The 23,025-nt window shown below is 31.9% G+C and overlaps 1 protein-coding gene across 1 annotated transcript in view; it reads right to left on the bottom strand.

Annotated features, from left to right (window-relative positions):
- LOC123668371 (anion exchange protein 2) overlaps positions 1 to 15,794 on the bottom strand; it is a 64,440-nt gene extending 48,646 nt beyond the window's left edge. The window contains exon 1 of the mRNA XM_045602102.1: positions 15,678 to 15,794. Coding sequence (XP_045458058.1) covers positions 15,678 to 15,725 — 48 coding nt within the window. The 5' untranslated portion in view covers positions 15,726 to 15,794. The remainder of the gene's footprint in view (positions 1 to 15,677) is intronic.
- Between the last annotated feature and the right edge of the window lie 7,231 nt (positions 15,795 to 23,025).

Raw genomic sequence — 23,025 nt, 5'->3', positions numbered from 1 at the left:
ACATTTAATGTGCATTTCGATCTTGATATTTATTTTAAAAACAACGAAAATCGATAAAAAAATAACGTGTACAAAACAACTTTCGTTCCCTACCGTATAAACCGCGTCCAATTTTAACCGCAGCAAATATTGCGTGATACGGTTGAGTGTATTAAATAAATTGAACTGTTGGTAACGTTTTCATTTATTTACCTGAACTCGCAGTTTTGAAATTAATTTGTGACAAATAAGATTTAGACTCAGTCATAATCATGACTAATAAAGAAATATAAAATGAATTTTAGGAATGCCAATGTTACTGCATTAAACAGTGACAAAATTATGACAATACTACACTTTCATTATATTTGTTTAACAATATAATTTCATTTATACATTAGACTGACTTATACTAATAGAATTAGCTTAAGTGCCCCCTATTCAATATGTAACAAAAAAAAATTCACATCTGCGATCACAATAACGAGAAATTTTAATACCTTGTTCGGTATTTTTAATACGAAATTATTAAGTTCAGCAGTTGTATAGTTAAGAAGTATGAAAATATTTTTTCCAACATGCACTTGTACCTTTTAATAAAGGCGAGTAACAATTACATTTCATCTTTCGTAACTTCCAACAAAAATGGCACCAAATTGGATATATTGTCTTTTGTCCGTTATTGTCCGAACAAGGTTTGTATGTAAGGAAAAATGGCGACACGAAGTTCCCCAGCTCACCTATTTTTTTATATCTAATTGATTTGTATAGGTCATACAGATGTTTATCGTGATCGCGTGTTTTTCATTTGTTGTGTGTTTTCGGATCCCCGCAACACGAGTGAATCCTACTGGAGGCCATGGAGTTGTGTAGACCATGCAGATATTTGGGCGCTTATGCTTTTTAGTTGTTTGTATTTCCAGGTCCCCACTACAAGAGTAAATCCTACTGGAGAGCGTCGAGTGTGAAGGGTTTATTTTTAAAGGTAACTAAATAAGAGACCGAGCTAATTGCGAATCACGTACAAATCAATACTGCCAATAGTGCAGTTAGACAAGGCGTAGTTACGAAAATTTAAAACTACGCAAGACACGTGGTATGCTCTGCCTGAGTTCACAGACTATTAAACCAAACACTATTGACATTATTTCCTTTACTAAAAATCTAACTTAATACATTGCAAAAATTGACGATCGATTACACCATACCATCTTTAACAGTTTTTAATGTATTTATACGATTACTGTTTCATTTTAAAGAATACTTTATAAAAAACTAAATTTTAACTGAGGTAGGGCACAGCAGGAAATTTCCTGCTCAAAATATGGAGCAGCCCGACTGGATGGAGTACCTTGGACCTTGCAGAAAATCACAGCTAAATAATACTGTTTTCAAGCAGTGTTGTGTTCCTGTTGGTGAGTAAAGTAAAGAGAGCTCTTGGGGGTAATCGAGGGTATGGTCGGCATCGCGCTTGCAATGATTCTGGTGTTGCAGGCGTCTATAAGCTACGGCAATTGCTTACCAACAGGCGAGCCGTAAGCTTGTTTGTCGACCTTGTTTTATATAATAATAAAAAAATCTAAAAAAGATCTTACTTTATTTATTTTTTTTTTTATGACAAATAGGCAGGCATTTGACCACAATCTCACCTGATGTTAAGTGACGATGCGGTCGAAGGTGGGGCATGCCTGCCTAATAACAGCCTATTCACTCTGGCCTTGAAGGCACCCAGATTGTATCGTTCGGGAAACACAGACGCGGGCAACGAGTTCCATTCCTTAGCTGTGCGCATCAGGAAAGTAGAGCCAAAGCGTTTTGTGCGCGTAGGTGGCATATCGATGACATAAGGATGGAACGATCGACCGCGCCTAGTGTCCCGATGGCGGAAGGTTGTTGGGGGAATTAGATCGTGTAATTCCTTCGCACACTCACCGAAATATATTTTGTAGAACACCGACAGACGTGCTACCCTACGCCGATGATCGAGACTCTGCAACTTGGTGTCTGTCAGAGTAGGGTCACCTATGAGTCTCTTAGCTCGTTTTTCCACCGAGTCCAAAGTTGCCAGTTGGTATTTGGCGGATCCATCCCAAAGATGGCAGCAATACTCCATACAAGACCGAACTTGTGCTTGGTATAGAATAAAAATATATTGAAACATAATAAGAATTTTTAATTCTAACAAGCTCAAAAACAACAGTTATTATTCGAAAGTAATATGTGTATGTTTGTACATGATGAAGACACTGACCTAACGTTCAACAGGAAGTCGCTACTGTCAACAAAAAATCTGAAACCACAATATTACGCAGCCAATGATTTCTTTATAAAGAATAATAACATTAATGCAGTGAAGTAATCAACCTCATATATGTAGTTGGTTTCGATTTGTTTCTTTCTATACATCTATACAAATAAATAAAATTGGAGTGTCTGTTTGTAATATTAAAATAACCGTTTTTTTATTATTGCATATGGATACACGGTACATATACCAAAATATCATTTTTTTTACAATTTGTGTCTATCTGTCTGTTTGTTCCGGCTAATCTCTAAAACGGCTAGGCCGATTTTGACGGGAATTTCACTGGCAGATAGCTGATTTAACAAGGAGTAACTTAGGCTACTTTTATTTTAGAAATTTATTTATTTTAATAGTCTGCGAACTGAACAATAACTTTTTTGTTAAATTCCACGCGGACAAAGTCGCGAGCAGAGCTAGTATTTAAATAAACATTTAATAACAAATTATCAGCAAAAACGCTTTTTAAATCAATTGGTGTATTTTAGGATTTTATAATGCTTTTATTATATGAGGTTACTCAATTCGACCGTATATATACGGGTATGTATATATAATATGTTCGAGGATAACTTCGTCGTTTATGATCCGATTTTGATATTCTTTTTTTGTTAGAAAGGAGATATTTTAAGCATGGTACCATGATAAGGAAACCAGAATCTGATTATGTAATCCCAGAGAAATCGAGGGAAACCCTCGAAAATCGTAGTGACGACTATAGTGAGCTTGTTAATTTTTTTCATCTTCTAACGTTTTATTTGTTTTTTTCGTTTGCGAGCAAACAAAATTATTTAACTTGTATATACGTTTCAGGGTTGTTGCGGATGCGAAAATTTTCACATCCACATTTTAGGGTGAAATCTTCCAACCTAATTTTGTAGCATATATCTTTATTCAATTAACCTGAAACTTTGTACACACGTTTAGTTTCGATGGCAATGCATAGCTATAGACATGTGACGACATTCTAACTCCAACATGGCGGAACATCCAAGATAGCGGAGTGGTTATTTTTAATATACTCCTACAATAGTACCAAATAAAAGGGGGTTTTGCTCTCAGTAACTCTAAAAATAAAATTACGGTACACTAAATTTTATATGGCGGACTTCTAAAGATGGCGAACTAAGTTTTTATGCTTTCCTACATTATGGGTATCAAATAAAAGAATTTGCTGAAAATATCAGACTGAGAAATCTATCCAGTGATTACTAAAAAATAAAATGAAAGTAAAAACCTTCTTAAAAGACAACCATTTATTTTAAATGCACTAAAAAGAGTGAAATAAACTTATCATTAATTTTTAAAATTTTCTACTTCCAACCATTTTAAAATATAATATTATAATAATATGTTATTACGATTAGTCTCGCAATTCGTTTGTAATAGTGTAAAAAATATTTTTCACAAATAACGCCGATATTATTAATAAATTTATAGTGAGAAAAACGTAAATGGTACAAAATGTGTGACATAATAACACAAAAAAAAACAAACGTAACAGACAAGGAATAGATACGTGGCAAAGACGTGCGAATTTGTCAGTCACACACGTTAATTATTATTGGACATATTCCAATTCTTTCTTTTACGTAAACACCTCAGTATTTTAACAATTAGCTGCGAAGTGATCAAGACGATATTTTTGGTATTCATATAATTGTAAATATGAAATTATTGGAAGGTTCTCTTTCAGTAAATTAATTTATATGACCCCAATATTTTAAGTAAATGTTTTCATAATCGAGACAGAGTTAAACACATAACTTGACTATCTTAAAATTAATTTCAATTCTTGGACTTTAAACTTTACAAAACCTAGATTAGTTAATTATAATTTTAGTAGTCGACTTATTCCTTTTGACAAGCACCAGCTTTTAATTATAAAAAATCATCAACATGGGTACACCCAGCAAAAAGTTAAGTGATGGACTAGAAGTAACGCACATTACAGTACCTACAATCAAAACGACCTCTCCCTTTTTTGAAGTCGGTTAAAACTAAACTATAACGCATTGCGTGACCTTGCAATGTAAACAAAAAGTATGTCTTTTCGTTCTTTACAAAACCTAACAAATAAACTTAATAAAATCTAACTCCGGGCTAATTAATCTTAGGGATGGTTGAGCGAATTTTTAAGGAATTTTTACAACATTTAACTTATAGGCTACTATTTATCCTGTAATTCCTGCAAAATTGTGGCTTAGTCTGGAAAAACGAACTAACTAAGCATTTTGCACCAGTTTTTACGCGCAAGAAACCAAACAAAAATTCCAAAAGGCTTAAATTACAAAAAAATATATATTTAATAAAATATTTAAATAGAAAAAAACAAATAAAATAAAAATTCTACGTGTTTTGTCAAGTCATTATAGTTTTTTTTTTTTTTTTTTTATTATTTACATTATAAATTATTTTTTAAATGTTTGACTGTATACAGACATATTCTGGAACGGCTAAAATAAAATAAAGGAGGTCATATGGCAACCTGTCTTTTTAATCCATCATTCGTAAGGTTTCAGGATCATGCCTTTAATATGATAATAATGAGTATCAAGATAGAATCTTCCACGCGAACGAAGTCGCGGGTACAGCTAGTTACAAAATAACAAATAAGCTTTACAAAGTCAGTCATTATTAAAAGTTGTTTTTGAAATATATAAGACGCGCGCTTTGATTTTAGAGTTATTAACCGACTTCCAAAAAAGGAGGAGGTTCTCAATTCGACTGTATTTTTTTTATGTATGTTACATCAGAACTTTTGACCGGGTGGACCGATATCGACAAATTTTGTTTTAATCGAAATCGATCGGTGGTGTGTGTCAATTGGTCCCATTTAGATTTATTTGAGATCTAACAACTACTTTTCGAGTTATATCTAATAATGCGTTTTTACTTGACGCTTTTTTCGTCGACCTACGTTGTATTATACCCCATAACTTTCTACTAGATGTACCGATTTTGATAATTCTTTTTTTGTTGGAAAGAGAATATCCTTAGTTTGGTACCATGATAAGGAAACCAGGATCTGATGATGGGATCCCAGAGAAATCGAAGGAAACTCTCGAAAATCCGCAATAACTTTTTACTGGGTGTACCGATTTTGATAATTTTTGATTTAATCGAAAGCTGATATTTATCATGTGGTCACATATAAATTTTATCGAGATCTGATAACCACTTTTTGAGTAATCTTTGATAACGCGTAGTTACTTGACTATTTTTTCGTCGATCTACGTTGTATTACTCGGGGATGTAATTGAAGTCGGTTTTATTTTTCGTTTGCGAGCAAACACAATTGTATTATTATAATTAATTATGACAATTTAATTCATTTACGCCCATTACCTACAGAAAAATAACTAATAGATATATAATAGCCGTTAAAGTTTTAAAGGGCAGTAACGCAAAAGCATGCCTATAGTAAAGAATACAGCCACCTCCTGTCTTCGCGTGGGTGTCGTAAGAGGCGACTAAGGGATAACACAGTTCCGCTACCACCTTGGAACTTAAAAAGCCGACCGGTGGCGGGATAGCCATCCAACTGCTAGCTTTGAAATACACAGGCCGAAGACAGGCAGCAGCGTCTTCGGTGCGACAAGGCCAGCCCTGCGGTCACCCCGACTAGAAAAAAGGTCAGGCTCAACAAGATCATGTATCTGGACCGGATGAGGATAGAATGAGGCATGCCAGATCCGGCAAGCTCCATCAGGACGAGGTCTGGTCCAGACAAGGATAGCCTGATGTAAAATATAATCAAGTATGGTAAGGCATAGTGAATCAGGACCCGGTCCGGTGCAGATCAGGATAGCCTGATGTAAAATATAATCAAGTATGGTAAGGCATACTGGATCAGGACCCGGGCTTGTCCAGATCAGGATAGTCTGATGTAAAATATAATCAAGTATGATAAGACATATTGGATCAGAACCCGGTCCGGTCCAGATCAGGATAGACTGAAAGAAATTACGCGAACTGAGCCTGAATCGCGCTATTAATGTTTTTAAGTGCACTTAGTATAATTACGAATACATTTGACGATATATTTTGACACGAATTTGTAGACGTATAGAATAAATTAATTGGAATACCTTTTAATTAATGTAATTCAAATTTTTATATAAAATAGCATAAATATAAAAAAATAATCTTATGGAAAAGAATTAGAAACAATATTCCAATGAAAAGTTTGTTTATTTTCTTTTAAGAATCATGAAGATGTAGAGCAAGAACGCTATTATAGCCGAACATAGATGTAAATAATGTGGCAAAAATAAACCACACCGCTAATAACAAGGTCTTTGAGGATGGGTGTGAAAATATACAAACACTCCAAGTCTTAAAAAAAAAACTGCAAATTAATTACATAGGTCACTATACGGTGCTAAAACAGAAATAAGTTCTTTAAAAATTATTTTGATACTCTTAATACGAACTGGCTTTTTTTACAGAAATGCCATTAACGAAAACTAGAATACGTTTTTGGATTCAAAATCTAAGACTAGACTAATAAATAACCATTAATTATACAGTTTTTATGTTCCAGTATTAGCTCGCACAGCAAAATGTACGAGTATGACACATGACAATAAAATGAATCACATTTATTTGAGTGATAGTTCATATTGCACAATTTGATATCATACTACTAATGACTGTTTTAGAAGAACTTTTGTAACACAACTACCTGTGCTTGTTTTGTTATTTATTTTATATACAAGCAGGTCTGCAAACAGGCGCACAGTCCACCTAATGGTTAGCAGTTACCATAACCTATAAAAGGCTCGCAAGCACGGTGCCGACCGTACCTCTAGCCCTCCCCAGGAGCTCTGGTCAACTTATTCACCACAGGTATACAACACTGTTTAAGAGCAGTATTATTTACCTAGCTGCTAGAGATATAATGTATATTCATACTATGTAGTCGAATTTAAGGCAAATGTTCAGGCATTCTTCTACTTTTGGGAACGATGCCACTTTATTTCAATAAATTTTAACTTTGATGGTTACAAACCTTTCTAATTAATAAACTAAATTACACTACTCACGGCTTTTGGGTATTTTTTGTACATGACCTAAATAAGATACAAATTAATTACATGATTACAGGTTTGGTACTTTATCTGGGATCATTAAGGGACAGTTTCAAAAGTTGTGGATAATGTTATTTGACGAATGCCGATACAAATAGATTTTGACGGCGGGAAGTAGATTACTGGCCAGTAGGACGTGTTTCTCCTCAGTTAATAAATTGCTACTTTAACGTTAATAAATCCAAATAGAAATAAATATCTAAAAAACAGAAACCAATATAAAAAAATTGGCCAAGTGCGAGTTGGACTCGCGTACGAAGGATTCCGTACCATTGACTAAACTAAATATAAGTATTTTTCTGTAAAACATTGAAGGTTAAATATTTATTTTATTTTATTTTATTATTTATTATTAAAGTAAAAATACAATTAAGTATTTTGTGAATGTTCCAAGTGCCTAGCTGTTGCCATTATTGATATCGAGCAAAAAAAGGGTAAAAAAATAGCGTTTGTTGTATGGGAGCCACACTTTTAAACATTTATTTTATTTTATTTTTAGTATTTTTTGTTAAGCGGATACAGAAATATATAATTTGTGAAAATTTCAACTGCCCAGCTATCGCGGTGCTTAAGATATAGCCCGGTGACAGGCAGACAGACTGACGGATGAACGGACGGACGGGTGGACAGACAGCGAAGTCTTAGCAATAGGGTCCCGTTTTTACCCTTTGGGTACGGAACCCTAAAAAGCATCATGAATTTTAAAAAAACTTTTGAAAATCTTTTTACTGTCGGATACTGTCATACGCCAAATAGCGTTATCCACAACTGGTGAACCGGGCTCTTAAACTTTTGTGGTCGGCGATAGACTTATCGTTAGTACCTACCTATTAGCGGAATTAAAAAATATATTCTATAAATTGTTTTTATTAATAAAATAACTTCAAAATCGGAAATGATATCTAGTTATTTTTTATCACTATAATATTATAAAGGTGAAAAGTTTGTTTGTTTGTTTAAGCGCGCTAATCTCAGGAGGAACTATTTTTGTGTATTTTTATAAGTTATAATTTTTCAGTTTTTTTGTTTTCTTAAATTGACGCAGGTGGAGGCGCGAGGCACTAATTATAATACATAATAATATATAAGAAATATTTTAAGTTATTTTCTTCCAACAAAACCTAATCTTTCCATTTTCGATTTTAAAGTAGTAGGTAATTTTGTAAAGAAGTAATTTTAGATTACAAGAGTTCGTACAAATGACTAATATTATATGAATCAGTCTAAGATGACTGCTATAGTTTGCTTAACGTCTGAATAAACAAACATGAGTAGGTACTCATTGCATAGATCGTTAGTACGACATCATACTGGTTTTAATAGCAGTGATATTTTGTAGTTTTAAGTAATCTTATGAAAAAAAACCGTTTTTATAATTACCTCTATGCTGTAGGCACTTATTTAATAAAATATCCTTAAAAATATTTCAAAAAGCTTCAGTAAAAATTATACTTTTTTGTATTGTACTTTGTTGTACTCGTAAAAGGAAAAACCATTAGATAAGTAATATGTCCAAATAAATAAAATTGGACTCTCTGGTAAATGCATATGCATTTAGTAAAAGGATGTATGTATACACGGTACATATACCAAAATAGCTTTTTATAAAATTTTTGTCGTCTGTCTGTTTGTTCCGGCTAATCTCTGAAACGACTGGACCGATTTCAATGGGACTTTCACTGTCCAACAGCTGATGTAATAAGGAGTAACTAAAATTTTTTATTTATCTTATAACTCAGCGAACTGAACAACAGCTTTTTTGTTAAATTCCACGCGGACGAAGTCGCGGGTACAGCTAGTTAAAAACAAAAACACTGGAGGAATTAGGTAAGAAGTAGACTCATTGGAGTCTACGGCTTCTTTTTGAAACTTTAACAATATTGAAAACTTCAAGTTTTTCGCTAACGCGTAACGCTAATTAATTATTTTTTGTGAGGTCGAAGGTCGCAAAGAGCAAAAAATTAAAATATTGTAACTTTTAATATTATTATTATAACCCTTATTAAAAATACGATGGACGGACTTAAAGTCATGGTCTCTGCGTTTTTTTTTTTAATAACGCATATTCTTTTTTCTATTTCTATAGACTTAGCACAATGACAAACTACGAATGTCAACCTGGAGAATGGTATCGTTGCAGCGAAACGTCGAGACTTAGCAATGTATTTTGCATATAAAGGGACTGTAATGAAAAATCATTATCCATCTCAAAGATATCTTTGACGGCTTTTATTCTGTGTATTAAAAGCAATTATTAAATACGATAAAATGTTATTCAATAGCGAGTATCCTGTAATGAAAAACCAAAAGAACAATCCCAACAAACATTTACGACGTTGAGTAGACGTTTTGGTGACAACTTAATGTTATTTAGTATAATCGTATAAACGACATTAGAACGTTTACTCGACGGCATTAGGGCCCATTTTATTCAACTTAAGGCGCTAAGAGTTTCGTGTAACAGTCATATAAATACCTATATAGTCGCATAGGAGTCATATACACGTTGGCGATTTGACTACATGTCATGTAATGATAGCTGTCGCGGCGTGTATTCGACTTCGTGTCGAGTAATGGCACACAATATGACGTTTATCTAACGTATTCGTTGTATTATTGTCATTTAAAGATGATACTTTTATATTGAACGAATGAAAAATTGTAACAGATTATAAACATAACACACACTAATTGAATATGGCAGTTTTTTTGACAGCTGAGTTAAAATATTGTATTTTTTACTTTGTTGAGGTGATAAAACCATTTCATCAGTTACAAACCATTGTGCAATCAAATTTACTGATTAATGTGAGGTAACTTTGTAACAAATTTTTCATGCGCTTTTAAAATTTTAATGTTTTCGTATATTTTTATTAATAATTTATTAAGTGACTGCGTTATATGACAACTATATAACTTCCCGACGTATATACTGCGTACATATTGTAAATGTGTACGCCATGACAGTTGATTTAGGGATCAATAATAAAATAATAAACGCCTAGCTAACTTATTTCAAATAATTTATATTTTCAGAACAGAAGAATTTACGAGACATATAACTTAGTTAAGTCTGAATAATACTTTTTTTTTAGATATACCCCACAATTATAATCCATATTTATGTGGATGTTGATAAGTTTTTATCGAAGATGGACTTCATCGAAATGATATGCGCACATTTGAAATGGCCGTGGTCATTATCATTTTTGTAATACTTTAGGATGTATACAAGTTACACTAGTACACTTATTCGACTTATATATAATGGTTACAAGTACTACGTGTAAACAATTACTATTCGTTTAGCAGATGTTTAAAAGGTAATTATATGACAAAATTAATAGTATTATGACGTTTACACTACGAAAACGTTTACACGACGAAAAGTTGTATATGTAAGTTTTATAGATGTCTTCATAGACGCTATTATATGACGATTGTAAAAAAATGTCGAAATAACGTCTATACGACAGTGTTATACGACAAAAAATCTATACGTCTATTTGGACACATAATGCACCATAACATGACGTAGAGTTAAAAAAATACTGTAATATAACTTTAATAAGACTCAAAGTCATATAATTGTTTGATTATATGACAAAAATGTTTGTTGGGAATGTCCAAAGAATTTTATCATATCCTTTTAAATAATTAATGTTTTAAATCTAAAAATTTAAACATTAAAATGTTTAACATTTTTTTTTAAATAAAAATCACCTTGAATTTTCAAAATCAATGTTTTCATAATATTAACATAGGTGTTGTAGAAATTACATGTAGTAGTACTGATGTAATTATTATATTAGTACGATTTCAAGATGCAGCATTTATACCAGGTAATGAGACAAATAATTTCCCTTAACTTAAAAAGCAAGACATAATTGGAACTCTCATTACTCTCTCTTTCGTTTGTATTTTTGAGTCAAGATGGATATAGTAGGTTGAATGTGGGTCAAATCGTAACCTAATGACATGCTAAATTAGCTTGTTCTTCTGTTTAAACATAAATAAAGAAAAGGCCTTTATTTAGCTACGATAAAGGAAAATTGCACAATTCTTTAGTACTAATAGTAGTAGAATTATTTTTCTTTCTAGATATAAAAAGTTATTTCGTATCCTTTAAATTTACTATAAACAATAACACTATGCTCTTTTTGCAATACGACAATATATGGTTCTTCGTATTTTTCTTTCTAGATATAAAAAGTTATTTCGTATCCTTTAAATTTACTATAAACAATAACACTATGCTCTTTTTGCAATACGACAATATATGGTTCTCACTTATTAGGACCATCTTAAGGCCCATAACAAAAATATTGCATCAACTAAGCTCAGACTCAAAGTTGTCTTAAAAAAGTAGCCCCACTTTATCATTATATAAGGTATATCTTATCCAAATGTCAGATTGTATTTTGATAAAATTCGCATAAACAACCGTATGATAAAACAATTTATTACGGAAATCTATCTTTAAACGGATAACAGTTTTCAGTCATAAATTTTTTTTAACGATAACAGGATTATTAAATTCAGTAAATCTTCCAAACTCCTTCTCACTAATCGCTATTAGTGTTAATTTTTTATTTTATCATAAAGTTTAAATTTTTATATTTCATTATTTATATAAATTATTTTAATTGAAAAGAAAACAGAAGTTTATTTTTAATTTGTTAAGTTTCTCTTGTAGGAATCAACTTATTTATCATTAAAAAATATAATTATAATCTACAATAACTTATTATGGGTCGTGTTACAATAAAATTTTGAAATTATATGATAAAATGGCGTAGTAAAAGTGTAATTCTTAAATAAGATAAGATCCATTTATCTTGCTGTCAATTTTGTATAGTTTTTAAAATGTCTTGACTTAATAATCCACTTGTCTTCTAGTTAGCGATAACGTGACAAATTCAAACAAGGAAACGGTCAACTTCACAAATATTTTGTCACAGCAAAATAAACATTTCTTTAAAAGTATTCTGATTCATTTAACAAACGAACTAGGCAAGAATTTTTACCTTGTTTGTTTTGCACAATCATTAATGACAAATTTCATACAGATCATATTATTCATAATCACATATTCGCTAGCGGTTACATATGGCTTGCACGAGTTGCTTTATAAGTTTGATTTTACGATTTAATTTTACGGACATACCTACATAGTTAAAAATCGTGTCCTAGGTATGCTTGTTACCATGTATCTTATTTTTAGTACAGTTTTATCGTCATTGTAATGTTAGAAGCGCGTTAAAGCGTGTATGGTAAGTGGTGTATGGAAATTATTTTATAACCATAAATTTGAACAGAAGTAACTTCGAGACAGCTATTCAACTCGTGCCTTGTAATCTATTTTAAGTACGTGTAGTATTTTGATGTGTAGGTTCATATTTAAATCTATACAATTCTTTAAATTATTTCGGACATACCTACACTACACATACACTATCGAAATATTTCATCTTAAATACGTCTGGCTGTTTTTTAAGTATAATCAGTTTCGGATTTAAAATGGTACCTACTCGTAGAATAAAAGTAAAAAATTTCTTTATTGGTTTAAACGTGCTAATAAGTTAAACTGATGTAGAAAATAGCAGGTCCTAAATATCCTGCTCAAAATTTGGTGCAGCCCAACTCGAGAAGTACCCGACCTTACAGAACATCATACCTAAATAATACTGTTTTAGGCTGTGTTGTGGTCCTGTGGTGATTGAAATGACCAAAACCCGTTGTATGCCGACCTAGTTGTGTAATAAAAAAGTAAATAGGTAGGTATATTGTATACATATGTATAAATAGAACACACAATCGAGTTTTTTTATTTATAACTGTTTTTCTAGCAGTAGCTAATTTAAATGATTATTGTGATGAGACAAAAAAATGTTAACTTATAAGTAAATATAGGTATCCTAAAATATACTGAGACATTCAGAACATAATTGTGTTTGCTAGCAAACGAAAAAAACCGACTACAAGTATCATCATCATCACTTCAGCCTAAGGCAATCCACTGCTGGACATAGGCCTCCCCAAGTTCGCGCCAGACATCTCAGCTTTCCGAAATCCTCATCCAGTCTACAAGTATATTGACAAGTAATACAGAATAAGTAGAAGAAACAAAATAACAAACGCACTAGTCGCCACTACGATTTTCGAACACTAATATATATATATATATATATATATATATACGTGCTACGTGCTGTGTGGCTACGGCACTAAAGAATTTAGCCACCCCCTCTCTTCCCGTGGGTGTCGTAAGAGGCGACTAAGGGATAACAAGGTTCCACGACCACCTTGGAACTTAAGAAGCCGACCGATGGCGGGATAACCATCCAACTGCTGGCTTTGAAATACACAGGCCGAAGACGGGCAGCAGCGTCTTCGGTGCGACAAAGCCAGTACTGCGGTCACCAACCCGCCTGCCCAGCGTGGTGACTATGGGCAAAACACATGAGTTCACGTTATTTTTGGCGTAAACTTGTGGAGGCCTATGTCCAGCAGTGGACTGTATAGGCTGTAATGATGTAATGATGATATATATACGGTCAATTGAGAAACCTCCTCCTTTTTTGAAGTCGGTTAATAATATAATTAATTAGAGAGCAACGCATTGACGTATCATAGCCGTGACGAATATATCATTACAAAATTGTATAGATATTGTATTGATTGTCGTTGATTAAACAAATCAGAAGTATTACAGACGCTTCACTTCGTTTACAATGCACATAAATATAATTATTTTAAATGGAATTTTGAAACGTAGTGAATGTAAAGCGGTAATAAACATCAAATAAAATCAATCGTAAATTTCCGGTCAAGTAAAATTAATTAGTGGAATTGATTTTCATATAAATAACATGTCAAATGTTATACGACGTGTGCATGATTTAATACTCTTTTATGTTAATGTACAATACAAAATGATGAATGTTTAACTAATTCAATTAATATTAATTGGCCAATATATATATATATATACCTGAGACAGGACAAAATATAAACATTTTTTATGTTCTTTTAAATTTTACTAGCAAACATTTTTCATCATTTAAATGTCTATTTAAATTCATTATATTTTATTATTATTCATTATATTTTAATACAATTATTGTGTTTTAGATACATATAGAATTACAAACACCGGACAATTATATACGACGATATTATAGGTACTTAATATAAAATACATTGCTGATATAGATATGGCCTACAATAATCACAATAGTTGCTTATTATATCGCAGATAAAAAAATGGAAAAAAAAAGTGTTTAATAATACCTATAACTCACGAGTTCAGCCACCACACTAGGTATCGACATCATTAAAAGTTAGCGATTAGTTTTCACACGAATCACTTTTAATTAATATATTTATATACTATTAAAACATTATGTAATTCTGATTTTTAAAAATTGTTATTTTTATATATTGTTCGAACGAAGTGATTAGATTGACAGTTGACCTTCGTACGCATTTTAAGACTCACGACAATTTTACTATTATACATTTCTACATTACAATGTCACAACTACCAAAGGATTGATATATTGAAAAATATTATATATTTTTTCTTCGAATACAATTATATTTAATGGATATACTCGTACATATTGATTATAGGGTAATGGATAAGAATTCGCCGAATTCTTAATCTTCTAAATTTAGGCTTCAAATAATTAAAATGTTTATGTTATTATAATATATATTTCTTAATAAATTTTGAGTTAATATTAGGTAAAGCACAAAATCCTTTTGTTAACGATTTACTTAATATTAGTAATAAAACAAGACCAAGTAACGAGTTTTTCAAGGTTGTTGCTTAAAAGCAAGATACGTACATATACACATACATAAGCACATTAGTTCCCGCTGATCATATATGTTCGCTTCAACGAGCGTTAAGAAGGCCCAAAGGATCTTCATGCCAATTGGTAATGTATGTTGAAGAATTTATTTTTATTGATGCTCGATATTTATGTTTTACACACATCGATTACATTCAATGATTTTTAAATATGAACTTTTAAATTATACATTACCGTAATAAACTCATAATTATAAAAATCATTGTACTGAGCCATGGCATTATAGCGTTACATAAGGTAAATACAATTTAAGAAACTAACTTTGCGCAGTAGAAATAATAAGCTATCCATCATAGAATATGATTTAAGCAAAAAAAAAGAGATTAATTTCATAGAGCTACATAAAATTTAACAATATAAATCATCGATTTCCTTCTGGCGTGTTAAGGCAGTGAACGATTTAAAAAAAGTTTAAAGACTTACCTGTGGTGCAAAGCCGAGGAAGGAGAGCTTCCTCTTGCCGCTGCTCATGTTTTTTTACGATTGTATCGTGATGAACAAGTCGCACGAAACACGTGCGGTCAACGTGCCGGCGACGGACCGACTAATGGACCAGAAACTGAGCTCAGCGTCAGCGCAGCTCCGCTCGTTCTGGCTACCGACGCCTACAAAATACGATACGACGCTTTGATAATGCCTACCTGTAAACAAATTAAAAAAATATTAATAAATAATTATTTATACTGAAAAAAAGATTGTATTAAATCGTAGCTATGTTACACTTGATACCGTACGTACACCTAACATTTATTACATAGACACATTCGTAATCTAATATCTTTACATATTCATCTTAATTATATTTTTTGATAGTTTCTATTATGTTTGCGTTGTTATAATATAATATTTAATTAGTAGTTTTTTAATTAATAATACTGATATGAAAATATCTTTTTACAAGTTTGTAATTTTTCACGACTGTTTCACGAACAGTATTTTTTTAAATTGCTCAGTTGCTTATGTATATAAGATTTTGTATAATTATATAATATGTATTAAAATATATCAATATTATTGTTCTTTTTAAAGATAGACTAACATTTTGTAAAGTTAAGTTAGTTTCGTTTTCAATTTTTTTTAGTTTTGTTTTTCATATATTTTGAATACATTACACATGTATTCAAAATATATTAAGCAGAACTACACAAAAGGCAGGCGCAAAACAAGATTTCTTGTTATTATAACATTAAATACCTACCTTTCATACCAAATGTTACATTTGTAATGTGATGGTATCTATACAAATTCTCAAATGATAAGTACCTTGTGTTCTTGGGAATTATATGAAAATTACTTAAATAATATTTTTCGATCTTATCGACATAATAATAAAAAAAATTTGAACTGGTTGTTTAAATAAAAAATCACGAGAACTTGAAAAAAAAGGAAAAAAATTATCGAACTGGAGACATCTGGACTCAAACTGGGGTCTTCTGGTTTCGAGACTACCCGATTTCTCACCTGAGCTGTTATAACGTTGTATATAGTGGCGAAATTTAAACGAACGGTCGGGAATTGAACCCGCAACAAACAGTACAAAAATCAGTCCTGTAATTACTGCGTCAATCTGTGGTCGATAAAACATAATATGCCATTCAAATATTTCGCGAAATATTGGGTTATGTGACAGTAAGCAATTAGGTACTTCATAATTGATGTTTTATTTTATGATCATTTTTATTAGAATGTTGGAAAAATTTGTAGAAATATTTAAGTGCAACAAGTAGTTGTATTAATTGATTATGTTTTATTTTATTTATTTTAAACAAAAAAACGCAAAGCAGACTCTCTTAGTAAATAAACAAAGAAGTATAATTGTGTTTGCCCGCAAACGAAAAAAAAAACTGACTTCAATTACATCGACCAGTCAATACAACATAAGTTAATGAAAAAAAAAAAATAACAAACTCACTAGTCTTCACTACGATTTTCGAGGGTTTCCCCTCGATTTGTCTGGGATTCCATCATCAATCTTGGTTCCCTTATCATGCTACCACCCCTGAGATATCTCCTTTCCAACAAAAAAAAAGAATTATCAAAATCGGTTCATAAACGAAGAAGTTATCCCCGAACATACATACAAAAAACATATAAATATACTAGCTGACTCGGCAAACGTTGTCTTGCCGCTAAACACTATTTAAAAATAGGGGTTGGTGGTAAAAGGGTGAGAATTTAGGGTTGTATGTATTTTTCAACGTCAAATCATAATAAAATAAAAAATAAAAGCCAATAGCCATATTCCTATAATACACAGTTCCACTACTACCTGGGAACTTATTGATGATGATGATGATGATGGAACTTAAAAAGCCGACCGATGGCGGGATAACCATCCAACTGCTGGCTTTGATATGGACAGGCCGAAGACGAGCAGCAGCGTTTTCGGTACGACAAAGTCAGCCCTGCGGTCACCAACCCGCCTACCCAGCGTGGCGAGTATGGGCAAAACACATGAATTCACGTCATTTTTGACGCGTACTTGTGGAGGTCTATGTCCAATTGTGGACTGCGATAGGCTGAAGTGATGAGTGATATAATAGCACGATATGTTCGAAATTGAACGGTGTGTAAGCAAAACGAATCCTTATTTTTTTTATAAAGGACAAGGCTTACGAGTTACGACACCAAACAACACTTGACTTAACGGTAACTAAAAACTAGAAAACACAACGTAAAGAAAAGGAAAAAAAAAAACTGAAATGCGAAATATAAAAGTTTAAGAATTAAGATTTCTTAAAAGCTTTTAACCTGATCTTTTAAATACCACCTGTGATATTTACACTACAGGTTCCTCACTTAAAGTCGTGCACAGAAACTTTTGTAACTAACTTGTGTTGAAAATAGTCGATAACATTGGCGGTGGTTCAAAATTATGCCGCAATATTCGGAACTTTTTAGAAACTTAAAAATTAGACACAGGGATTAACTCATGAAGACCCATTATCACCATTCTTATTTAATATCGCCACATACAGTATTTGTAATTTAATCTACAATGTTTTTGTTTCTCGGTACGCTGATGATTTTATCTTGTATGTTTCAGGAAAAAATAAAGAAAATGCCTGTATTCGTCTTCAATTTTCTTTAGACTAATATATAATTCAATTATCTTTAGATTAAGTGTTTCTTCAAAGTTAAATCTGTATAATTAAAGTAGTATCAATAGAAAAAAAGGGGGGGAACTCGTGTTGCCCATAGTCACACCACCCTGGGCAGGTTTTTTTACTGTTCGTATGCACTTTAATTGTTGATACTAAAGTGTAATAATTAATCAATATTTAGTTTCATTATTTTTTCAAATAAAATGCTGTTCCACGTAGATAAATTGCTGTATGTGATAAAAAATAGAATCCTTGGTTTAAAAAAAATGATGCAATACGATTAATTAAGTCATTATTAGATCTGCGTTCATGAAAAAGCTGTACATTTAAATAAATAGCGATTCGCTACGAAAAGAAAATTGTTGCTAAAATAATAATATTTTACTGTACTTATTTTGCTGTGCAATCATTATTTTTGATCAGAACTGGGATTTTTTCTTAGTACAAAATAGACACTTTTTGATTTACAATTAAATAGCACCCGTTAATAATTACTAGACGTCCACTTAGAACGAATTTTGCGACAGAGCCACATTAAGGAGGTCTAAGGGCTCTCGAAGATTTTTTAAATTCCTTAATTTATTATGCTTATGTTAGACTTGAAAATTGTCACAGAGATAGCTTAAAATTATTAAACGTCCGTTAAAAAAGGATTTTGTGACAGGACCAGATTAAAGTAGTCTAAGGGTTCAAGCAAGTTTTAATAATCAGATAAGCTTAAAACGTACTTAGTATGCCTAAAACGGTCGTCAAATGGGAAATTAAATTTAACTTTTAGAAAAGAAGGAGCAATGACTTAATACTTAAGAATTGTGCATATAATACACAGTTTCGTCAAAAAGTCTGTAAAGCCATATAAGCGTACGTACATTCTGACGAAGTAGTGCTTTAGGTATGTTACATCTTTCTCTTTGGTTCATCTAAGGTACATAATATTTGAAAGTCTAAATGTCTGTTATTTCGATTAATTCTTATCCAAGTACGGCAAACGGGATCGTTTCACTAAGACTAAGCTCCGCCTTCATACTTCTAATCTTTAATAAAAACGTGACAAGAAATCTTAATCTATATAATATGATAAACAACTTTTTTGTACTTTTAATGTTATTTATTGTATAATAAAAACTCAGTTTAAAAAAACGTTTTTAAGAACTCGCAACACTCCTCAGCGCCCACTCTAATATAAAGACACTTATGATTATTACTTCATTCGTCAGTAATTCTAACATAACAAGAGTCATAAATACAACTGTTGATTATATTTTATTTATATATCAAGAGAATTGCCTTTGGTGACTTATATTTCACTTTAGTTAATATTATTATAATAATTATAAAAATTATAATAATTAAAAAAAACTGTCATCAAGCAATTAAAATGAACTGTAATTGTCACAAAATACTGTTACTGTAATTCTTGTATCGTATAAAATGTTGTGTTAAAAAAAAACTACGTTTGTATTGTTTGTACAATTTTAAAGTTTGCCCAATTAATATTTGTCAGAACTTAGAAGTAATAAGTGAAAACTTAATTGGCTTATGAATTTTCTAGTTTGTAAGAATCTTCATAAATAAAATAAAATAAAAATAAAAAATAAAATAAAATTATTTTATTAAATACAAAACATAGATCATAAGCGAAGGACATGTATTTATTGTGGTTTAGATTGTTAAATTAATTAACTTAAGATTTTAGAAGATGAAAAATTTATAAATTTTTTATAAGTACCAACAAACTTCACACCCGACTTCCTTGAAACCTGGCCTCAGGAAAGAGGTCTTTCCTGTGCCTCTTCGGGACTTTTTCGTTAGAGAGCATATTTTGTAAACTACGAATAGCCCATAATTGTTTTGGACACAGATTAACAACTAGTAGGTAATAAAAATAGTGAATTCAAACACAAAGAAGTAATGAATTCCGTAAACGTTTGATGAAGATAAAAATATCACATAACCGATGGATTTTTGTTTTATTTGTATTCTTAATCACTAAATTATTTAAATTAGAACCTAGAATATTAGTTATTAAAAATTGAATAATACTATTACTCAAATTTTATATTATATAATATATAAAATACAATCAAAATATCATATATCATAAATAGCTACATAATATTAAACATTATGATAAGAAAAATAAAAAATCTGTAGGAAGCCAACCCACTTGCCCCTACTACTAACTAGACGATGACAATAGTCCTGGTGTAGCGGTGCGAGTAGTTGCTCACGCCTTAACAACTCCCATTCAGAAAAGGTTTTTGTATTCGTACAAATATACATTTTATAAAAATAAATCGTAGAGAGATAGAATATGTGTAGCTGTATTATTAAATTCTGAGATAACATACATAAAAAAATAAAAAATAAATGCAATCTAATTGAAAACCTCCTCCTTTTTGTAAGTCGATTCAAAAGATGACGACAAAGGACAGTGGGTTATTTTTTATTTCAACAAGATAAGGATGAAACTTGAGAAGACCAATTTGGCTTTTTCTTTTTTCATTTACTTTGTCTTTGTTTTTTCGACTATTTCATAAGGTTGGGAGTACTTCACAAGGTGCAAGTTTACCTCTATTATTTATATATATGTTATTCTGACACGGTAAAGCTCCCCATAGGTATCTAAAGTAACACGTACATAAGCATATCTGCTAGTATGGTTAGAGACAACATCATATTATATAAGTGGTAAAAAATAAAAAAATATTAGCACTTTTCATTAAAAAAATACCGGAACAAAAATATTCACCGTCGATAGCAATATCTTAACTCCTGCTTGTTACATTATGATACCGTAAAAGATAGGTGTGAGACGTAAGATAATACGTACATACGTACGCATATAACATATGATTATCAGGTCTAAGTAGATCTTTCGATATGTAATATGATTCCAGCGCTATTGTTGCTTCCAACGTTCGTTTAATTATGAACACTTTTGCCTATATTTATTTAAAACATATAAAATACTTAAAACGATTTTGCATATAAAATGCATGACATTTAAGTACTCGTTAAATGAAAATAATATCCCTCATTTTTAAATTTATTCAATTGTTTATAAAAGAACATGTCCTGATTCAACGGACCGAGCGACCCTGAATCTCCGAGCGTAAACTAAGAGTACCTATCTAATAAAGTAAGACTCCTAAATTTAATTAAATCATTCGATAAAATTGTGAAAACATATCGTGAAATACGCCTCATCAACATTAACAGCAAATGAAATAATTATTGTGCCAAACGATAGATATTAGTGGTACTCGAATTAGTTGAAGCGAGCGACTGTGCTTCTTAAAAGTGAAAATATTGGTTGGGTATTAGTACGTATCAATACATATAAAAAGCTGTGTAGCTACGGCAGTCAAGAATAAAGCCACCCCCTCTCTACCCGTGGGTGTCGTAAGAGGCGGCTAAGGGATAACACAGTTCCACTACCACCTTAGAACTCATAAAGCTGACCAATGGCAGGATAACCACCCAACTGCTGGCTTTTAAATACACAGGCCGATGATGGGCAGCAGTGTCTTCGGTTCGACAAAGCCAGTTCTGTGGTCACCAACCCACCTGCCCAGCGTGGTGACTATGGACAACAATGGAGGTGGCAGTGGAGGACTGCTATAGGCTGAGGAAGAAACACGGGAGTAGAAAAATAAGAAAATGTTGATGAGAAGATAAGTGATTAAATTCTATTTTTTTTTTCTGCAAAATTACTTGAAATTCAACGACAACTACTTAAATGTTTAATTGAAGTATATTTTAAAAGAATACACTATTTTATATAAAAAAAACTGAAAAGAACCGAGAGAAAACCTCGGTTCCGTTAAGAAAAGGAACACAAAATCCTGGTTTTCTAAAATAAACATCGATCTAAATAAAGATGAATGTTGCTAAGCGCATAACTCGACTTGAAAATTCGGCAATTTTTTTTTTGTATATTTATTAAGGCTCACGGAAGGTTATAGTACTAAAAAAATTTTTTTTTGACAGAACGAAGTCTGTCCGGCAGTTATAGTGTATTACCGAAATAACCTAACAATGTCTGAAATAAAGCTAAGCGAAGACTATTTTAGGCATGAATAAGTTCGACAACCTGTTAGAGAGCGAGCTCCGCGAATAGGATCTTTTCTCATCATCTTAAATCATTCTTTTTCATACTTTTGCATCGCTTCAGTTAGTCTGTCAGTCAGTTCATTGCAGTCCGCTGCTGGACGTAGGCCTCCCCAAGTTTGCGCTAGACATCCCGGTTTTCCGCAATCCTCATCTAGCCTACACCGGCAATTTTACGTAGATCGTCAATCCAACGGGCCGGAGGACGTCCCACACTGCGTTTCCCAAGACGCGGTCTCCACTCCAGGACACGTCTGCTCCGACGGCCATCGGTCTTGCGACACAAATAACCAGCCCACTGCAACTTCAACTTGCTAATTGTGTAGGCTATGTTGGTTACTTTCGTTCTCTCGCGGATAGTCTCATTTCTAATCCTATCTTTGAGATAATCGCTTAGAATACAAAAAAACACGTTGTTTGGTGTACTTCGAATAGTGTTTTACACTTTGATAGTAAACAATACTTGTAAGAAGGTTTTTTAGCTTCTTTCGTGATCTATATAACTATGTGTGTGTGTATGTATGTATGTATGTGCTTTTTTTGTATTTTAACAT

The sequence above is a fragment of the Melitaea cinxia genome, chromosome Z (genome assembly GCF_905220565.1).
Source record: "Melitaea cinxia chromosome Z, ilMelCinx1.1, whole genome shotgun sequence".
Classification (NCBI taxonomy): Eukaryota; Metazoa; Arthropoda; class Insecta; order Lepidoptera; family Nymphalidae; genus Melitaea; species Melitaea cinxia.
The sequence above is the reverse complement of the archived record's forward strand: the minus strand, read 5'-3'. Positions and strand labels throughout refer to the sequence as shown.